Genomic DNA, 19,192 nt, shown 5'->3' with positions numbered 1-19,192 from the left:
AAATCAAGGTAACGTTATCTTAAACATTTTATTTACCTACTGGAGCAGATTAAGATGAGGATGTCTCACTTAGATCGTTGTCTGTCGCTAGTTTCATCACCCAGTTACCCATCACATTTAGTGAAGTGGACCCAAGCTTTAGCGTGCGTTCTTTCTACCATGCTTGCTCTGTTTACAACGGGCTCGCAGGGACCGGCAACATAACGCTCTTGCGCATGCGCAACTGTCTTTCAGTACCGAAACAAGGCACCGTTTGAAATGACGTGAATCGGTGTTCGGTCGGTACTATGGAATTCGGTCGGTACCTTAAAAAGTACCGAATTCGGTACTCATCCCTAAGGAGGACATAGGAGATTTGTGAAAAATTAAATTTAGAACCCCTTAAAATTGTAGCTTTAAGCCAATGGAAATTAGTTGTAAATTGAGCAGCTTTTTTCTGGCCTTTTCTATTTGCAACTGGATCCATAATAGGGCTGCAACTAACAATTATTTTCATAATCGATTAATCTGTCGATTATTTTTCGATTAATCGATTAATCTGTTTGTTATTGTTTAGCTATTTAACCTATACAAGTGATGAATACATTTCAGTTAAGAAAAAGAAAAACATAAGATAATTGTGCAGTTGAATGCAATCTATTTTATTGCACATGAACACAGTCAGCGGTGTAAAATGAGCTAAACAGTGCAAAATATCAGTCCAGAATAATTTTTTGGCATCAAAATATAAGAGGTAAATTCCATAAAAAATAATGTAGAATCTAGAATAGAGTTTGTAAGTGGTATGCATTGCTGGGGGGTGAGTGTCTTGTTCCCCATGTAGTTGTCCATCGTTGCTTGTTTTTTTCTGCATAAGAAACACAAATAGACTGAAATAAGTACACATATAAAATAAAGCAGCACACACACTACAACAGTAAATCAATATTATATTATTTGAATTAATTAACAATATACAGTGATCATTTATTTTGACAAAAATGTGTTGTGAGGCGTTTTACAGCGTTAGATAGTAAAACAGCCTTTTAATAGTACAAAAATGACTTTCTGAATTTCTCCTGTATTTAAAAATTGAAAGCATACAACTATGCCGTGTTATATTCACCTGGACACAGCTCGTCTGTATATTTTTCTCCACGGAGTTGTCCTTTTTTGAATGAGGAACATAGTTATGGGTTTGTGCCGTTTTTCTCTTAACGAGAACATTCTTATAAACAGACGTGCTAAATTTGGCAAGCGCATGATACACAACACGGAGGAAATTCACGATTGCGTCTAGTCAATTAGACCGACGTGGCAAAAAAACATGTTTAACATCCACTATAACGAACTCAGCTAAAACACTAAGTCCCAAATTTGATCTGCGTGTAGTGATGGACTACTATATTTAGCTTGTTTATTTTCTGTTACTTACCGGTGTTGTGGGAATTTCTCCTACCCCGTAAGCCGTCCTACCCGTTGTTTCTGAGCATGTGCACGCATGCGCACAACACTAAAGGGGAATGCTACTCCGCTGTCATATTTGCAGGAAAATAGATAAGTAGTAAGTCTTAGTACTTCTTTCCTTTGGTTAGGGTTAGAGTTATGGTTAGGGTGAGGGTTAGGGTTTGTGTCATGTAAAAAACCGTAAAATTAACCTACGGGTAGGACGTTTTGTCAGAACACCGGGCTGGCTGCTCCTCTGCTGCATCAGCCCCCACATGTTTTCGTCTCAAATGTTCACTTAGGGACGTCGTGTTCCGTGCCATGCTAGATGGTTTTTGCATATTTTGCAGGTCACCCGTCTTTTCATGGCATCTAGAGGGAAGTGCTCCCATACTCGTGAGGTTGTTGTCCGGGGTTTCTCTTCAGTTTTGTGGCTTCTATTTTTCTTCCGTATTTCTTCTTGTTCCGCCATCTCTCACAGCAAGATGCGCGTCAGTAACGTGTTACGTCATGAAAACCGAGGGCACTTATTGGCTCGTTTCTTCTACGGCTCCACTGGTAGATCAGTGGCTCATTACTGCCACACACTGGCGGCAAATTTAACAGATTGTAACCGATGTCAGATTGTGGTAAAAATAGACTTTATGCGGTAAAATGTGATTATTAAACAACTAATCGATGACTAAAAAAGTTGTTAACTATTTCAATAATCGATTAAATCGATTAGTTGTTTCAGCTCTAATCCATAATAAAATTTCTTCAGTAAATTATATTTCTCTTTACTCAGTTGTGTTTTTTTCCTTTGTTGTTGTTTATATCTAGGCTCCTACGAATCTAAAATGCTTTGATCAGGCCCAGTATCCTTATAGGTTTGTGTTTCCAGTTTCAGGTTTGAAATAATCTTATAATACCTGCTAGCTAATGGAGCTTACACGTTAGCGTCGGCACGGTTGGGGTTTGGTCGGGCTGGGTGGCGTGAGTTAAGTCTCGAAAGGTCAGTGTAGTGTTCGCATATACAGTGGGGCAAAAAAGTATTTAATCAGCCACCGATTGTGCAAGTTCTCTCACTTAAAATGATGACAGGGGTCAGTAATTTACATCATAGGTACACTTCAACTGTGAGAGACAGAATTTGAAAAAAAAATTCATGAATTCACATGGCAGGATTTTTAAATAATTTATTTGTAAATCAGGGTGGAAAATAAGTATTTGGTCAATAACAAAAATTCAACTCAATACTTTGTAACATAACCTTTGTTGGCAATAACAGAGGTCAGGTCTTTGCCAGGTTTGCACACACAGTAGCTGGTATTGTGGCCCATTCCTCCATGCAGATCTTCTCAAGAGCAGTGATGTTTTGGGGCTGTCGCCGAGCAACACGGACTTTCAACTCCCTCCACAGATTTTCTATGGGGTTGAGGTCTGGAGACTGGCTAGGCCACTCCAGGACTTTCAAATGCTTCTTATGGAGCCACTCCTTTGTTGCCCGGGCGGTGTGTTTGGGATCATTGTCGTGTTGGAAGACCCAGCCACGTTTAATCTTCAAAGCTCTCACTGATGGAAGGAGGTTTTGGCTCAGAATCTCACGATACATGGCCCCATTCATTCTGTCCTTAACACGGATCAGTCTTCCTGTCCCCTTAGCAGAAAAACTGCCCCAAAGCATGATGTTCCCACCCCCATGCTTCACAGTAGGTATGGTGTTCTTGGGATGCAACTCAGTATTCTTCTTCCTCCAAACACGACGAGTTGAGTTTATACCAAAAAGTTCTACTTTGGTTTCATCTGACCACATGACATTCTCCCAATCCTCTGCTGTATCATCCATGTGCTCTCTGGCAAACTTCAGACGGGCCTGGTTATGCACTGGCTTCAGCAGCGGAACACGTCTGGCACTGCAGGATTTGATTCCCTGCTGTTGTAGTGTGTTACTGATGGTGACCTTTGTTACTGTGGTCCCAGCTCTCTGCAGGTCATTCACCAGGTCCCCCTGTGTGGTTCTGGGATTCTTGCTCACCGTTCTCATGATCATTTTGACCCCACGGGATGAGATCTTGCGTGGAGTCCCAGATTGAGGGAGATTATCAGTGGTCTTGTATGTCTTCCATTTTCTGATAATTGCTCACACAGTTGATTTTTTTCACACCAAACTGCTTGCCTATTGTAGATTCACTCTTCCCAGTCTGGTGCAGGTCTACAATTCTTTTCCTGGTGTCCTTCGAAAGCTCTTTGGTCTTGGCCATAGTGGAGTTTGGAGTCTGACTGTTTGAGGCTGTGGACAGGTGTCTTTTATACCAGGGTATCCGCAGAGTCTTGAAAAGTATTAAAAGGTGATAAATCAATTTTGGAAAAATTAAGACCCTTAAAAAGTATTAAAAATTCTTATCACGGCTTTATAAAGTCTTAAATTTAGAGATTTTTTTCTGAATTAGATAGCCAACAGTTTGTTTTAGTTTTATTTTTTAACGAACCGAGGGAGCATAAAAAGATTTGAAAAAAATACTACGCTGTTGTGGGTGCGTTAATAATTTTTTCTCTCAGAGCACCAGGGCGGATGGGGTGGAAGCTCAAAAGTGCAAAGAACGCTCTGGTGTTCCCGGTGCATATTACGAACGCACCTAAATGTTAAGACAGAAGAGAATGTTGGTGAACGTGAACGCACAACGAGAATGGGAAAGTGCAAGTTTGCAGCGTCCTGGCTGGATATCCCGGATTTCAAAGAATGGCTGCAGCCAGTCGAGGGGAACGTGAGGGAGGCATACTGTACGATATGCAAGAAGAAAATAAGTATCGTGTCAATGGGCATAAACTCCTTAAAGTCGCACATGTGTTGTGCTAGCCACAAGGCTGCTGCTAGCCGCAGAGAGCGGCAGCTATCCATCGCTAGCTTCTGTGGAAATCGGGTTGAACCACCACAACACAGTCCCAACTTGTTCAAGCTGGCTTTTGAATGATCTTCTTCACCACTCTCACTTTATTCTGCTCTCCCCACCTATTCCACCTTCCTCATGATCCACAGATTTCCCTCTTTCATATTCACTCTCTCTCTTTAACATTTTTAATCACAATTGTCTATTTTTTGCTCATTTTAAATATATTTTAACCATTTTCTAAATTCTTTTTTAAATGTTTACATTTTTTGTTTTTCTGAAGCGCCTCGTGATTTTTATCTTGAGAGGCGCTATAGAAATGATATGTTCTTTCTTCCTCTTCTAAAGTTACTCAGAGCCACAGTAGAAGGTCCAGCCTGAGTTAAGCTGTGGTAACTGGAGAGGAACAGAGAAACAGCTGTTCAAGTTTAATTCAAATAGAATATATAAGACATCAATCATATAATACTTTTATTTATATTTAACAGTCATGTTAGAGACAAAATGCGGAATAGTTTATTTCAAAACCATTTTTACATTTTCTCGTTGCATTGAAGCATCACGTCCCACCGTGAGTAGCCTCTGTCCCACTTTTGGTGAGTTGGGATCTGGTCATCCTACTGAAAAACGATTACAGTAATTTGGAATATTTTCAGATGTTTATATGTTTGGTGTTCTGTTAATTAGTTTCATAATAATTGTTAATTATTATTAGATGATCTCTAATCATTATCTGATCAGTTCTGTCAGTTTATTATATTTAGCTCTCTTGAACAATATGACTGGTAGAAAATAGCTAGCAATTTGCAAAATAAATCACATAACATTTTTTTTATTGTTATTCTCAATAAAATAAATGTATGTAAATGTAAAGAATAGAATCTGCAGCACACAAGGACCTTGTTTGGGGGGAGTAAATTTAGTTGTCACTTTTTTCACAGCCTCTGAGTTTGCAGGTATGAAAAATAGATGCATGCAAACTAGTAAAATATTTTTTTGTTCTTCTATGCGCACGGCTTGCATTTTTGTACCATGTGGCTTTACGTATTATTGCTACAGCCTCGCTGTCCCGGATGAACGTAACCCGTTATGAAGTAGAAAACGAAGCAATGCAATATGTAAAAACAATATATTAGTGTTTAACCGCTGATTAGTTCTTTGCGATAAAGTCTTAATTTTATTTTTAGAAGGTCTTAAAATGTCTTGAAAAAGTCTTCAATTTAATTTTGAGATCTCTGCATATACCCTGTATACAGATAATGAGTTCAAACAGGTGCCAGTAATACAGGTAACGAGTGGAGGACAGAAAAGCTTCTTAAAGAAGACGTTACAGTGTTGCAAGTCCCAGCCGGACAAGACTTAGAAACAGTGGTCAGAGACAAGGGTCACAGAAGGGTCAAGAGGACAAGGGTTCAGGACTTGCTGTCGGGGACAGAACTAGGCCAAGGGTCAAGAGGCAGGCTTTTTTCTCTGGATCCACCCATGGCCCCACCCCTGGATCCACCTCTGGCGGGAAAAGAAGGAATGGAGAAGAGTAAAAGACAGTCCATTTGGATCCAGAAGTCCTCAGGAATGCTGAAGGAAGACTTACAATTTGCTACCAACATGAAGATTTATGACCTGTGCTCCCATGAGGGGTGCAACATGTAACTTTTGTGCCCTCATGTGAATACTGCATGAAGTGATAATGACACCAAAATGTTTTGTGTAGAGCTAAAAAAGTGTATTTGGTAAATGACCTCTTGACCTAAACTGTCAGGAGAGAATGACTTGTGACTCTTACATTGTTTAGAGCAGTCTCAGGAATGATATAAAAACAGCAGCCCAGATCGAAGCTGGGGAGTAGTCTGGGGAGATTCTCAGAAGATATGAGCTGGTGTAAACTAACTCTCTTATTTAATCATTTTGAACTAATTCCTCCTTGGGGGATAGCGGTTGTTTTTATATTTACTCATTTTTGTATTTTTCTATTTTGTAATAAACTTTTTTGGAAAAGAAACATAATCCTGATTATTTCAGGTTTTCTCTAAAGCTTCACGAGTGGGGGCCCTGACCATTGTTGCACAGGAGGTAAGCATGTCGATTATAGGTCTCTGAATTATCAGGACTTACTTTACAGTTTATAATAAATTAATATAAAGAAACCTTAAGATAAGAGGAGTTTGACTCCTCCCCCACCTGCGAGTAACGAGTTGTCTTAAGGGCGATAAAACCAAAATATTAGAGGTTATTTTTGGCTCTGATTGCAGGTTGAAAAAGTCTCTATCAGCTGGAGGGTTGAATTAATTAAATAAATTGATAAATTTATGTTAGCCTGATCAACTAACAAAAATCATTTTATAGTTACCAACCTCCCACATAAGCTGATAGAGGCGCAATTAATCCAGATAATCCAAAGAATTGCTGAGAGGATTGGCCTTCCTACAGACTTCACTCTAGTATCTTAACCAAAAGATAACGAGTTTAAAAGAAGTGGACTACTCTGGGGATACTATTCGTGCAAGTCATTTCACCTTTAAAATAAAAGATACGATTCTAATTAGGAGGTCCATAACCAGGGTCTAGTACGATAAAACTCGCCGACACCCCCACAGAACCCTGATAGATGCACTGTCTCATAAGTTCTAACGGAACCGGTAAATGGGACGTGCACGCGACATGGCGCCTGCAACGTGGGGCTGCTGAGCGAAGGTTCAAATATTAGATACCAGGCTATCCGACGTAGAACTGTCTTTTAGGCTGATAAAAGCTTACGCGCTATGGACCTGATACGCTTATAACCTTGGAGTGAAAACCGCACCAATTTCTCGAAAAGGAAAGAAATTTGGGAGAACGGACGATTAACTCAAAGAGGTATAAAGAAATCACGGCTTTCCGACGTAAGAAAAGCCAAGGATAAAAGCTAGGCAAAAAATAAAAAGGAATAAAGAGTAAGAGTAAAGAATAAGACGTGAAAATGAATAAAAATAAAATAAATTAAAAAAAAGAGAAACTTTCAACCAGCCATGGCAGATAGATCTTTAACGGTAAAACCGGAAAATATTTTCCTTAATGTGAGATTTGTCACCGGAGAAATAGCGACATTTCAAGGTGAACCACAAAGCGTTTTAGCAATAGCCTGTAACCGAAGCTTTCAGAACGAGGCCGGCACAGCTCAAGCCGCAGCGGAGCGCTGTCCAAATGCTGAAACTCAAGTAAAGAATAATCATGTATTTCCGTTAGTGGGTGATTTAGTGATTCTAGCAGAACAACAAAATGATCCTGTTTTTAATCAGATAGCGTGGTGTTGTTGGGAGAATCCAGCGAAACTCCCCACGGGCGAGCAATATGAGATCCTTCTGGGATTGCTCGAGCAAATACCAACTGGACCGGAACCTTTAGTTCTCACTCCATTTGGAGTCGGGCAGTACCGATGTGATCAGGGAGCGATGTACTCTGCTATGGCAGAGTTCGTGGTTCAACAGGCTAATGGTAGAACAATTTACTTCTTATCTAGAAGCAAAAATGAGGCAATTCAAATGAGACAGGCGTTATGTAACCGACTGGGGATCACGGAGCTCCAAGCGGAAATGTACCGAAGGAGAGCTGCGGTCGAAATGTCATCCTCATGGGATGAAGTCCCATCGGTTCCGACCGCGCCCCCTTTGTATCCAGCGCTCCGCGGGGAATTCCCTGTGAGCCCCGGTTCCGAGAGCGGATTTCCTGCACCCCCACCGAACCCGCCTGACGCGGTTCGGCCGGCGCAGTGGAACCCGTTTCTACATGTACAAACCCCTTCTCAGGTGCCCATGAGAGGAGCGGGGAGATCGCCCACTGAACAGCATGTTGCTGCGTGGGAGAAAGACGAGACCCAGAGACGGTCAGGGGCTGAAGGGACTCTAAACCCAATTCCTTTCCCCCCGTTAGAACCGCATAGTCCCGCAGCTCCTCTGAATCATGTTATGATAGGTCAAGAGCCGGTGATAATTCTGTCAGGCGAGAAAATAGATGCGGAGATCCGAGAGGAAGATGCGTTGATCTTTCTGAAAGATCCACAAAGTTCTGCTGGTACCACGTCCTCTTTAAGTTCTCTGAGGAGACTCTTAGGGGCGGAAAGTAGAAGCACCATGATCCCGCTGGTAGATCTTAATTACGAAGCTGGAGAAATTACTACTCTCTTAGACAAGCAATTAGGGAATCTGGAAGGTCGTGTCAGCGCTATTTCCATAATTAACGTAGACCCTCATAATCCCGACATCTCTTTTCACCAAGCTTGGGAGCGGTTGGTGTCAGAAGCCTTGGATTTAGGAGCGCGACGGCTAGTGTTTAAGCTTAATAACAAACCCCAGGTGTGTCGGATAACTGAAGCATATGGTGCAGGTTTGGTGGTTTATTCCGAAGCCTCCAGCAGGCTCGGAGACATTCCGGTCGTAATTTTAGTGGATAAATCAACCTTGCCGCGAGTAGAGAAGAAAGTCAAATATTGGTTTGAGGCCAGAGACAGGAGCAGCGAGAGTGAGGCTGAATCGGAGGAAGAACGGGGTTCCCAATTGGTGGTGCATGGCACACCCAAAGGGACGCTCAGGTCAGAATGCGGATCCCAACAAAAATGCAGCACTCGGATCCCTGGAGGCAAAACACCTGAAAAAGTGAGTTGGTTATCCCCAGTTACAGCCCATGAGCAAGGTGAGAACAGAGAAAATGTAGAACAGCAACCCCAGAGAGCAGAAAAAGGAAATGAGACAAATCCTATAGTTTATGGCATTCGAGGACTAAATAAAAATAGCCGTCCAGTACAGATGAAATATTATAACCCTCAGGCACCTCCTAACGTAGGCCCAGTGAGACCAGTTCCAGAACCAGGACGAGGCCAGTTTGCAATTAATACAGGGGGAGACCAGAATTATGCAGGAGAAGAAGCAGAAAATCCTTTTCCAGACTGGTACCCTGTGGATGGCCTCACGGCTACAGCAATTCAAGCAGCGAAAAGTAGGGAGGAAGTCATGTTGCAATCAGGATGGGGGCAGCCCTTTAAACATGCCTTTTTGGGCCAAGGATATGATTTTTATCGAGGTGGATGTATGGCTAGAGATTCGGCAGTGAAAACTCACTGCTACTCGCCGTGCAGCCCCTCCCAACCTTTGGATGCAAACCGAAGCACTCCGCAGGGAGGACAATTTAATTCAATGCCTAGGGAAAGAGTCCTAGAACAGGAATATTCTCCATATTGGCAAACCGCTCAGGAACAGTCAAAAGTAAGCTTAGGACATTTTGATCATACCATCCTGCCACAGAGAGCACCGGGTGAGACAGACACTGGTTATGTGCAGCGGCTTCAGGATCGAGGTATGACGACTGAACAACTTTCAAGTCCAGAGATTTCTCAGGTCATAGCATTAAAGAACGATCTGCGTTTAACCCCAGGAGCCTCGCTGATGTCCTTGGCGGAGAGTTCTCCCAGAGGGATTGGTGAGGATTCTGGTGAACGACGGAGGAAAGCTTTAAGCGCTGAAATCAGTACGGGAAAAGTTACATTAGCTGGGTGCTTGGGAACAATCGCAGGGCTTTCTCAGGTTCAGCAGGAAAAAATTTTAGCTGATCTGCCAGGGGGGTTAATGATGGCTGCGATGTGGCCTAATCTCTCTCCTGCAGAAAAGATCCGACAAGTGCAGGCGTGGGATCGCACAAGGGAATTTAAACAGTCAAAAAACGAATTAGGACGGCAGGCTGGAAACAGATTGAAAGGTCAGATACCATCCCCTCTGCCCCCTCCACACCCACAACAAGGGAGCCAATCAGTGAGCTCTCAACCGAGGCAACTCCCACCCAGGACAGAACCGAATCAGAACCAGAGATCTCGGGGCCAATTGGACCCGAATGCAAGGCCGTTTTTCATGGGACCCCCCGGCTGCCCTGTGGCTCGACCCAGGAGAGCGAACCCGGAGGAATGGGCCCGGATGAACAAAGAACAGAAAGAGATGTTGATCCAATCAATCAAAGATTGGGACGCGAAATACAACAATCAGAGAAGCCGACCTCCACCACAACAAAAGTAGAAATAATTGAGGCGCTCTCATCTCATACACATTGGGATGGAGAGTGGCTTAAAGTAAAATACGAAAATACAAAATACATTTTAGATACCGGGGCATTAATATCAGTAAAGTGCGAAAATAATCCGATGGAACAAATAGGATAAAAGAATGTGATACTCGCAGATGGCTCTGTACGTAACATGGCAGTTCATAAAGACGAACAGGGAATTCTTTACATAAAAGGTGCAGAAAACTTAATTAGTTTAAAGGATTTAGTAAAGTTAACAAAAGACCCAGCACTGCATGTGAGTTTTTTAGGTGAATTAGATGTGAACAATCTCATTGATGAGCAAATTCAGAAAACTAGTCTGGACCCACACAGACTCAGACAAATAATCCAAAAAGGTAATTGGGCTACACACAAAAAGGATTGTGGCAGAGTAAAAGAACAATGCATTATTAAAGGAGCGATGCCTGCCAGGGAGAAGCAGTATCCGATCAGAGACGGAAGAGATGAGATCAGGTGTACTCTCGCTGAGCTTAAAGAAAAAGGGATAATCGAAGAGAAAGATACATTATCCACCTGTCTTCCCATTCAAGCTGTTCCTAAACCTGATGGCACCTACAGACTGGTACACAATTTGAAAGTATTAAATAGGCTGACTCCGCATGACGTGCGTAAAACTTTTGACCCGTACATGCAGCTCCGAACCATGCCTATTAAAAAATATAAAACATGCATTGATTTGGCTAACGGTTTTTGGTCTGTCCCTCTAGCGCAAGAAAGTCGAGCAAAAACTGGATTTACGTTTGAAGGAAAGCATTTTCAATGGTGCGTTCTACCTCAGGGATTTGTAAACGTGCCAAATTTATTTCAAGGAATCGTACAGTCATATCTGGAAGATTTACCTGTTGTTCAATATATTGATGACTTATTTTTCACGCATGATTGTGAAAGCGAACACCTGAAAACTTTGGATGAGGTGGTGACCAGACTGACATGTGCAGGATTCAAACTCAACTTGAAGAAAAGTCAGCTAGGACGCACAAAAGTTACGTTCCTAGGTTTCGAAGTGTCAGATTCAGTGTCGGTACCTTCCACCTATCTGCAGAACATAACACCCCCGCATGACTTACTCACGCTGGAAGGTGTTATCGGACAGCTTCAGTACATTTCCAGCAACGTCCGTGATTTTCGAAGCATCATTGATCCCATAATGTCACTTAAAAAAGGTTTCAGAACCAAAGTGGGTCAGAAACTGGTGACGCACAACCGCAAACTGAGCTCACAGGAACTTGAGACTTATCAAGCAGTGATGGTTAAAATAGGTGCTAATCTAGTGAATCTTTCAAATAGAGAGCATCATGAACCGTTAGCTGTAAGAGTGATTGTAGGACAGGATTTCACAGAGTGTTTATTTCAGAACTATGACAGCAAGAGTCTGATAACATGTAAAGGCTATAAACTCGCACCAACTGAGAGCCGTTACACGCCCAGCGAAAAGGTGCTGACAACCCTGATGAAACATAAAGATATGATGTTCGCTCTGGCCGGATCGCAAAAAATCATAATTCAATCTACTGATTATATGATTAAAGAACTTCGGAAAGATCTCCTCCCACAGGCGAGGGCCGTTTTACCCAGATGGGCAAAGTGGGAGATGTTATTGGCAAACCCGCAGATCCACGTGGAGGGAGAAACAAAACTTAAGCCTGACAGGAAAGAGGTCGTTAAAGCCATAAAACCAGAGGCAGTTTACTACACTGATGGATCTAAGAAAACAGCAGATGCAGACTTCTGTAAGTGGGGGTTTGTAAGACGGTTAGGGAACAGGAAATACCAACAGGCTGGACAGGCAATTGGGTCTGCTCAGACTGCTGAACTAACAGCTGTTGTCATGGCGCTTGCTGACGCGTGTAAGCTGAAACTCAGATCAGTAAGATTGGTCACAGACTCTAAATATGTGACAGATGGACTAGATGGCCATCTGTCATTTTGGGAAGCTAAAGATTTTCAGAAAACTGATGGAGAAAGATTGGAACACGCTGACTTGTGGACTTTAGTATCGTGTTATAAGAAAAAATTACAGATTCAGGTGACACATGTAAATAGCCATACAAATGGAAAAAGTGAGGATGAGATCGGTAACACAGAAGTGGATGACTTAGTACAAGCTCGAGCTTTGTTTCTACCCACAGTGTTTTTACAGAACAGGAGCGCTGCAGCTGATGAAGAGCTGGTGACATTTGCGCATAAAAATTATGGACATGTGGGAGCGCTGCGTTTGCGTGAGATTTTCAAAAAAGAAAAGATTTCTGTACCAAAGCTAAAAGAACTAACAGCACGAGTAAAAGCGACATGTGAGCCGTGTAAATTAAAAGGAGGGGCTCAACCCGTGATTTATGGCCATTTGCCCATCATGTGTGATGTGCCAGGAGTGCATTTTAGCACAGATGTTGGTGAATGTGCCTCTAGAGGAGTGAACGGATATAAGTTCTTTTTGGTAATCAAAGATAATGGACAGGTGATCAGAGCAAGATAATACCGCTGAAACGTGTCACAGGAAATACGGTCAGCATGGCCTTATCTCTGCATCTGCCCCTCACGTGTGAGTCACTCCGTTCAGATGGAGGACCTGAATTTAAGAATGACAAAGTTTCTTGTCTGCTTGAATCAAGGGGGATAAGACACATTTTTTCTATCCCATACGAGTCCCACACTAACGGAATAGCAGAAAGAGCAGTTAGGACGATAAAAAATCACATCCTAACTAACCTGAGCTCCCGATGGGATACACCGGAGGGAGTTTCAGAACTAAATGTGATCCTTAATAGGACGAAGCTGAAAAGAGCTGAGAAAAAAACTAACCCAGAACACGTCTCTGTGTTACAGAAAGGTGAAAGAATTTGGGTCAAAAGAGGACCGGTTCGAAAAGGAGATTGCATTAAGCATAACGTAAGTGGACCCTTTATAATACAGGACGTAACTGGGAACGTGGTTTAAAACTGACACTGGTTTGCGCGTTCACCCTCATCAAGTTATAAAATAACTCTAAAAAAAAAAAATTTATTAGTTTAAAAAATAATAATAATTAATTAATTACTTGATTGAAGGTCATGGCTGGGCCAAAATCTAGCGAAGAAATGACTTGTAAGATCCTAGGTGATCCGGGCCTAATTTTGGTGACACCGGGGGGGGGGGGGGGGGTTATTAAAGATTGTAAAGTGGCTATGTTTCCGGGCTTCATAGAATCTGCAAATGTGTATCGTTAGGCGCAATGGAGAGGCTGGAAGCCGGGAACATGCGTGGCATGTGGATCTCTGTGCACCCTAATTAAATGGTCGGGGCTCCGGGAGCAAAAGCCCACTCACCTGGAGAGAGGAACGGACTTGCATACAGGTGCAGTGGAGCTGTCAGCCCCCATTAAAATATGTTTTTGCTGAACCTGCTTGAGGAATAATCCAGGCATCATCTCCTGGCAGGTCTGTGAATGCACCCACAGAGGTGAAATCAAAGATGGGTGCTGTTTCATGAAGAATGGTGTTTTGACTACCTGCTTGCCGACAAGCCAGCCCAGTATGTTTTTTGTAGGAGAGCTGCTCAGAAATCCTAGCCTGGTGAAGCCAGTTAGAGATTTATGGGTAGAAGCTTATCCATTTGTGGTCAAGCTCAAGACTAGAGAAAAAGACTGGAAGAGCTTCAAGCTCGATCCAGATTTGAGTCTATTAAGAGCTTGATATTAGGACAGCAATTTGGTACGCTGGCTGATGCATGGGAAACAGGTACACAGATTGGGGTAACTCAAGAATATAAAGATGACAGATGGGGAACTTATCTGTCAGGGACTCTTGACTGGCATACAGGATTGTCTGTTCAAGAGCCTCCAGGGATGTGTAAGCGTGTTACATCATGCCTTGTTGAGCTGAAGAGTCTTGGACCGGGGCAGAGCGTAAGTTCATGCCTTATCAGTTAACTTTGATAGAGGTAATAGACCTGTCGGGTCGCATTTGCAGTTCGGCTGTTAACATAGTGACCACCCGGAGAGGGGAGGCATATTGGCCTAAGATTTATGGGACTGCTCACACTAAAATGTCTCGTAGAAGGCTGGTCTCCAATCTGACTCTAACTAATTAGAGCAGGGTGCTTTCATTTCCTGCTGATTTTTATGCTTCTGTTTTTGCAGATGTTCTCTCCTCAGAAGCATAAGAGGGAAAGCAGCAGAAAACGAAAAGTGGTCAGGTATGCAACTCCGGCTGGAGTTGACCCCAAAGTTAAAAAGAAAAATGTAAATATTCCAAAAGGAAAGAATTGGATAATAAAATGGATTAAATGGGCCTTTTTTATCCTTTTCGAATTTAGCCTCATAGGATTAAGTATAGCGATTGCATATGGGGTACATGTATATCTCCGAACGTATCATGTGTCCTCGGTGACATATAACATAACTCACGGAGGACCGCAACAATTAGTAGGGAATTGGAATGTATCCAAAATTAAGCTGTTATGGCCCAAAGAAGATTTTAATGAGAATATAACCACCTGCATGATAGCAACACAGATTGGATTCAAGATTTGTAGTGTAACAGGGAACAAAACTGGTTGCCTGCGCTTGCCCTGTGGAGAAAATGGATTAGACCGGATCATGGCTACACCCTCCGTGACATTTTCTGCAGCAGAGCAGGAGGAGAGTGTTACGGACCCTGAGTTCTCCAGCACTCGGCTTCTACTCCGCACCCTTATTCCTGCACCATTTTCAGGACCATGGAGAGCGCCCAGCTCCCTGGCTTCACTCTATGCAGCTGACTCCCATCAGGAATCACCCAGCTGGAGCAGATAAAGATCAGCGCTGCTCAGAGAGAGAGAGAGAGAGAGAGAGAGAGAGAGAGAGAGAGAGAGAGAGGATTGAGGCTGACAGAGAGAGGACTGGAGAGAGGATTGGAGTGAAAGATTGCTTGTGTTGGAAAACTTGTGGACGGTTGCCCCTGGCTGGTTTAATTTCCACCCGCATAAGAAAACCGGTTGAGCTCCGGTTTTCTTTGCTCTTAACAGAGTTGACTGTTGCGTGGGTGAGTTGGTTCACCAGTGGACCTTTTGGTAAGGCCTCCGGGCAAGCTCCGTTGTTCCTGGTTTATTTTCAGAACCAGTGAGTTTCCGTTCCCAATTTTATTTGCTCCTGTAGTTACTTTAAGCCCTCAGCATTTGTTCCTGCAGCATAAATTAAACTCATATTTTCATTAAACAGGTTTTTTCTCCCTTAGGGACACCTTTGGTTAATAAAAGGACTTTCTTTTGATTGTGACATGGTGTCAGATTGTTTCTTTTCTTTTCTCACGTTCCTGTGTTAGGCCTCCCTGAACCTAGACCAGGGTGAGGTCGTAACATATTGGGGGCTCGTCCGGGATCTTATTTTGTTATTAATTTATGTGTTACGTTAACGTGATTGGTGGTGTGATTTGAGTACCCGTGTTTTTGTTGCTGATTTTTGTGCTAACGTGAGCATGTTTAATTTAAAGGAGTTTCTGGCTGCCCCTTCTCGGGACCAGGTCGAAAGCTTCAAAAGGACCGAACTGGCAGAGTTGGCTGTACACCTCGGTCTCCAAGGCACCCAGAACCTGCTGAAAAAGGACTTAAAGGATTCTGTGATGGCCGCGTTGGAAAAGGAAGGTTTGTTACAACCTCCTTTCAGTGACTCTTCTGATTTGCCCCTGAAACAGGACATGGAGGATGGACAGACTGTGAAAGCTGTTACTTCCGTTCCTGTGGGTGCTGCACCCGAGCGCCCTTCTGTCCCAGATGAACAGGACGCTCTTTCGCGGCAGACGCCGCTCACAGGAGAGAGTTTATCCCCCACTTCCTCTGCTGCTGGTATGGAGAATGCACGTCTTCGTCTCAGGCTGGCCCGCATGAAATATGAGGCTGAGGAAAAGTCCCGATTGCAGCAAATCGAACTGGAGATCCGCCGCTGTGAGATCGAGGCTGAAACAAAGTTAAAACTGAAACGTATGGAGTTGGAATACCAAGCAAGAGGAGGTGCTTCTTCTACTACAGACTATGAGCACGAGAGGTCCATGGACAAACAGAGAAACAAGTGTGACATCAGCAAGTGCCTTGTTCTGGTGCCGACTTTCCGGGAGAGCGAGGTTGACAGCTACTTCGCTACATTCGAGCGTCTGGCTGCTGCTTTAGACTGGCCCCAAGAGGTGTGGTCCACTATGCTGCAGTGTAAGTTAACCGGAAAGGCTCAAGAGGTAATTGCTTCTTTTTCTTTATCTGACAGCATGGATTATAATAAAGTAAAAGCTGCTGTTCTTGTTGCTTATGAGTTGGTTCCTGAAGCCTACCGTCAGAAGTTCCGGTCACAGCATGTAAAACTCTCCACGCAAACTTATGTTGAGTTCTCTAGAGAAAAAGCTCTGATGTTTGAGAAATGGATCCTTGCCTCAAAGGTTGAAACCCTACAGGATCTTAAAGAGTTAATTCTCCTGGAGGAATTTAAGAAGTGTTTGCCAGAGAGGTTGGCATTATATTTAAATGAAAGACAAGTCTCTTCTCTCTCCTCAGCCGCCCTACTGGCGGATGAGTTTGTGTTGACGCACCGTGTTGGTGGTGTTCATCAGGGTGAATCTGCTCGCCCGGTGTCAGTAACACCTTTTAGAAACTCTCCTTCTCCTCCTCGTCCTCAGCAACCTCGCTGTTATTATTGCCACCTGGTGGGGCATGTCGCGAGAGATTGTGTAATCCTCAAGCGGAGGAATAAAAAAAGAGGGTCTGCTGCGCAGCCCGTGGGTTTTGTCTCCAAGTCGGGAGAAAATAACCGTGGTTTTGGTCCTTTCATGTCAGGAGGACAAGTGTCTCTCACAGAAAGCTGTGAAAAGCTGACCCCTGTTAAGATTTTAAGAGACACTGGGGCTTCTCAGACGTTAATTTCACAGAAAGTGTTGCCATTTGATGACTTGAGCTCTACCGGCTCTTCCGTGTTGTTGGCTGGAGTAAATGCTGTGCCTGTTTCTCGCCCGCTTCACAGGATTTACTTAAGGAGTGGACTTTTTACTGGGTCGTGTGAAGTAGCAGTCTGCCCTTCCTTGCCTGTGGAAGGTGTAGCTCTTCTTTTAGGGAACGACTTGGCTGGAGGTGCGGTCATTCCTCCCCCAGTGGTGAAAGAGAACATCGCACCCGGAGAGTGTGAGGAGACTCCCGCAGGAGTGCTCCCCACTTGTGTGTGTACCCGATCTCAAGCTAAGAGAGCGCATGAGATTTTGGATCTCTCCAGTTTGTTTGACGATTCGCAGAGTGATGTTCTTAATCCCGCTGAAACAACTTCTTCCACTCATCTGGTCACAAATGAAGTGTCGTCCAACATGTTTCTGCTAAGTCCGGCTTCTTTGGAGGCGGAACAACGGTCTGATAAATCTCTGACCGACTGCTTTGAGCATGTGGGAAAGACAATGAATGGAACTACTGGTTGTGTTATTAAGAATGATGTGTTGCTGAGAACTTGGTGTAAACCAGTAGCTAAAAACATCCCTGACCGTCGCAGGAAAAATTGTGTTTGTAATGTTAACATGTTAGAAAGATATCTGTCTCCTCAGACTACTGCACAACCACCCGGTGAGGCCGCGGTGTGCGCAGCCGCTGCCATCACTCCAGTTCTGGATGAGGTTACCCAAACCCATCTAGTGGCGCCAGAACTTCCTTTGTGCAGCATTTATCTGGATAACATAGTTACTCACACTTCCTCCTGGGATGACCTGTTGGCTTTGGAAAATCCTTTTACTCATCTGGAACCGACCAGCTTCACCACGAACCTCACAACTCATTGTTTTTATAAGAAAGTTGCTGCTGTAGTAGCTACACTAACATTTTTACTGTCTACAAAGGTCCCGTTTGTATTGGATGTTGGTGCTCAAGCGTCCTGTGATGGCTGCAAACACTTGAAGCCGCCACCGGAAAGGAACCGAGAACGTCATCGCTGATTGTTTATCACGATCCTTCAGCACCCAAGATCCGTGTTCAGACGGCTGAGATCCCCTGGCTAGTGTGGAGAGATTATTTCCTCTTTAGGGGATAATCTATTTGTTATTTTGTTAGTGTTGTGGCCCATGGGTTAGTGTTGGTGATTCATTTCACCTTCTCGGGAGCACTCCAGAAAGAGAACCTCTCTTTGCTGGTTATGTTTTTTTTGTGTCTTTTGCACCGTGCTTAATCTGCCCGCCCAAATCCACATGAAAAGCTAGGCTTATTTTTAGTTAGTTTTTGGTTAGGCAGATGGCGGGGACTCGGTCTCTGTGTGGGCGTTTGGTGTTTCTGGTAGAGAAAAAAAAAAAGGGAGACACATTATGAGAAAAATGGTGTTTTTATTCTGTTTTCACTTCCACCATTTTTCTTTCCTTTAGGTATGGGGGTGTTACGGACCCTGAGTTCTCCAGCACTCGGCTTCTACTCCACACCCTTATTCCTGCACCATTTTCAGGACCATGGAGAGCGCCCAGCTCCCTGGCTTCACTCTATGCAGCTGACTCCCATCAGGAATCACCCAGCTGGAGCAGATAAAGATCAGCGCTGCTCAGAGAGAGAGAGAGAGAGAGAGAGAGAGGATTGAGGCTGACAGAGAGAGGACTGGAGAGAGGATTGGAGTGAAAGATTGCTTGTGTTGGAAAACTTGTGGACGGTTGCCCCTGGCTGGTTTAATTTCCACCCGCATAAGAAAACCGGTTGAGCTCCGGTTTTCTTTGCTCTTAACAGAGTTGACTGTTGCGTGGGTGAGTTGGTTCACCAGTGGACCTTTTGGTAAGGCCTCCGGGCAAGCTCCGTTGTTCCTGGTTTATTTTCAGAACCAGTGAGTTTCCGTTCCCATTGTTATTTGCTCCTGTAGTTACTTTAAG

At 43.6% G+C, this 19,192-nt stretch overlaps 1 protein-coding gene across 1 annotated transcript; it reads left to right on the top strand.

The window, feature by feature from the left end:
* Window positions 1-13,514: 13,514 nt before the first annotated feature.
* Window positions 13,515-18,648, top strand: LOC139065194 (uncharacterized). The gene is made up of 2 exons (XM_070547891.1): window positions 13,515-15,376; window positions 15,824-18,648. The coding sequence occupies exons 1-2, from the start codon at window positions 15,104-15,106 to the stop codon at window positions 18,281-18,283; spliced, it is 2,733 nt and encodes a 910-aa protein (XP_070403992.1). The 5' UTR covers window positions 13,515-15,103; the 3' UTR covers window positions 18,284-18,648.
* The last annotated feature ends 544 nt before the right edge of the window (window positions 18,649-19,192 follow it).

Source organism: Nothobranchius furzeri, unplaced genomic scaffold (genome assembly GCF_043380555.1).
Source record: "Nothobranchius furzeri strain GRZ-AD unplaced genomic scaffold, NfurGRZ-RIMD1 Scf099, whole genome shotgun sequence".
Taxonomy (NCBI): domain Eukaryota; kingdom Metazoa; phylum Chordata; class Actinopteri; order Cyprinodontiformes; family Nothobranchiidae; genus Nothobranchius; species Nothobranchius furzeri.
The sequence above is the reverse complement of the archived record's forward strand: the minus strand, read 5'-3'. Positions and strand labels throughout refer to the sequence as shown.

What these genes read in the sequence shown, in the direction of transcription:
- LOC139065194 (XM_070547891.1), top strand. Translation starts at nt 15,104, where the DNA reads ATGCAGCTGACTCCCATCAGGAATCACCCAGCTGGAGCAGATAAAGAT. An exon ending in CAGAGTTGACTGTTGCGTGG is followed by an intron (nt 15,377 to 15,823) that starts GTGAGTTGGTTC and finishes TTTAATTTAAAG; the next exon opens with GAGTTTCTGGCTGCCCCTTC.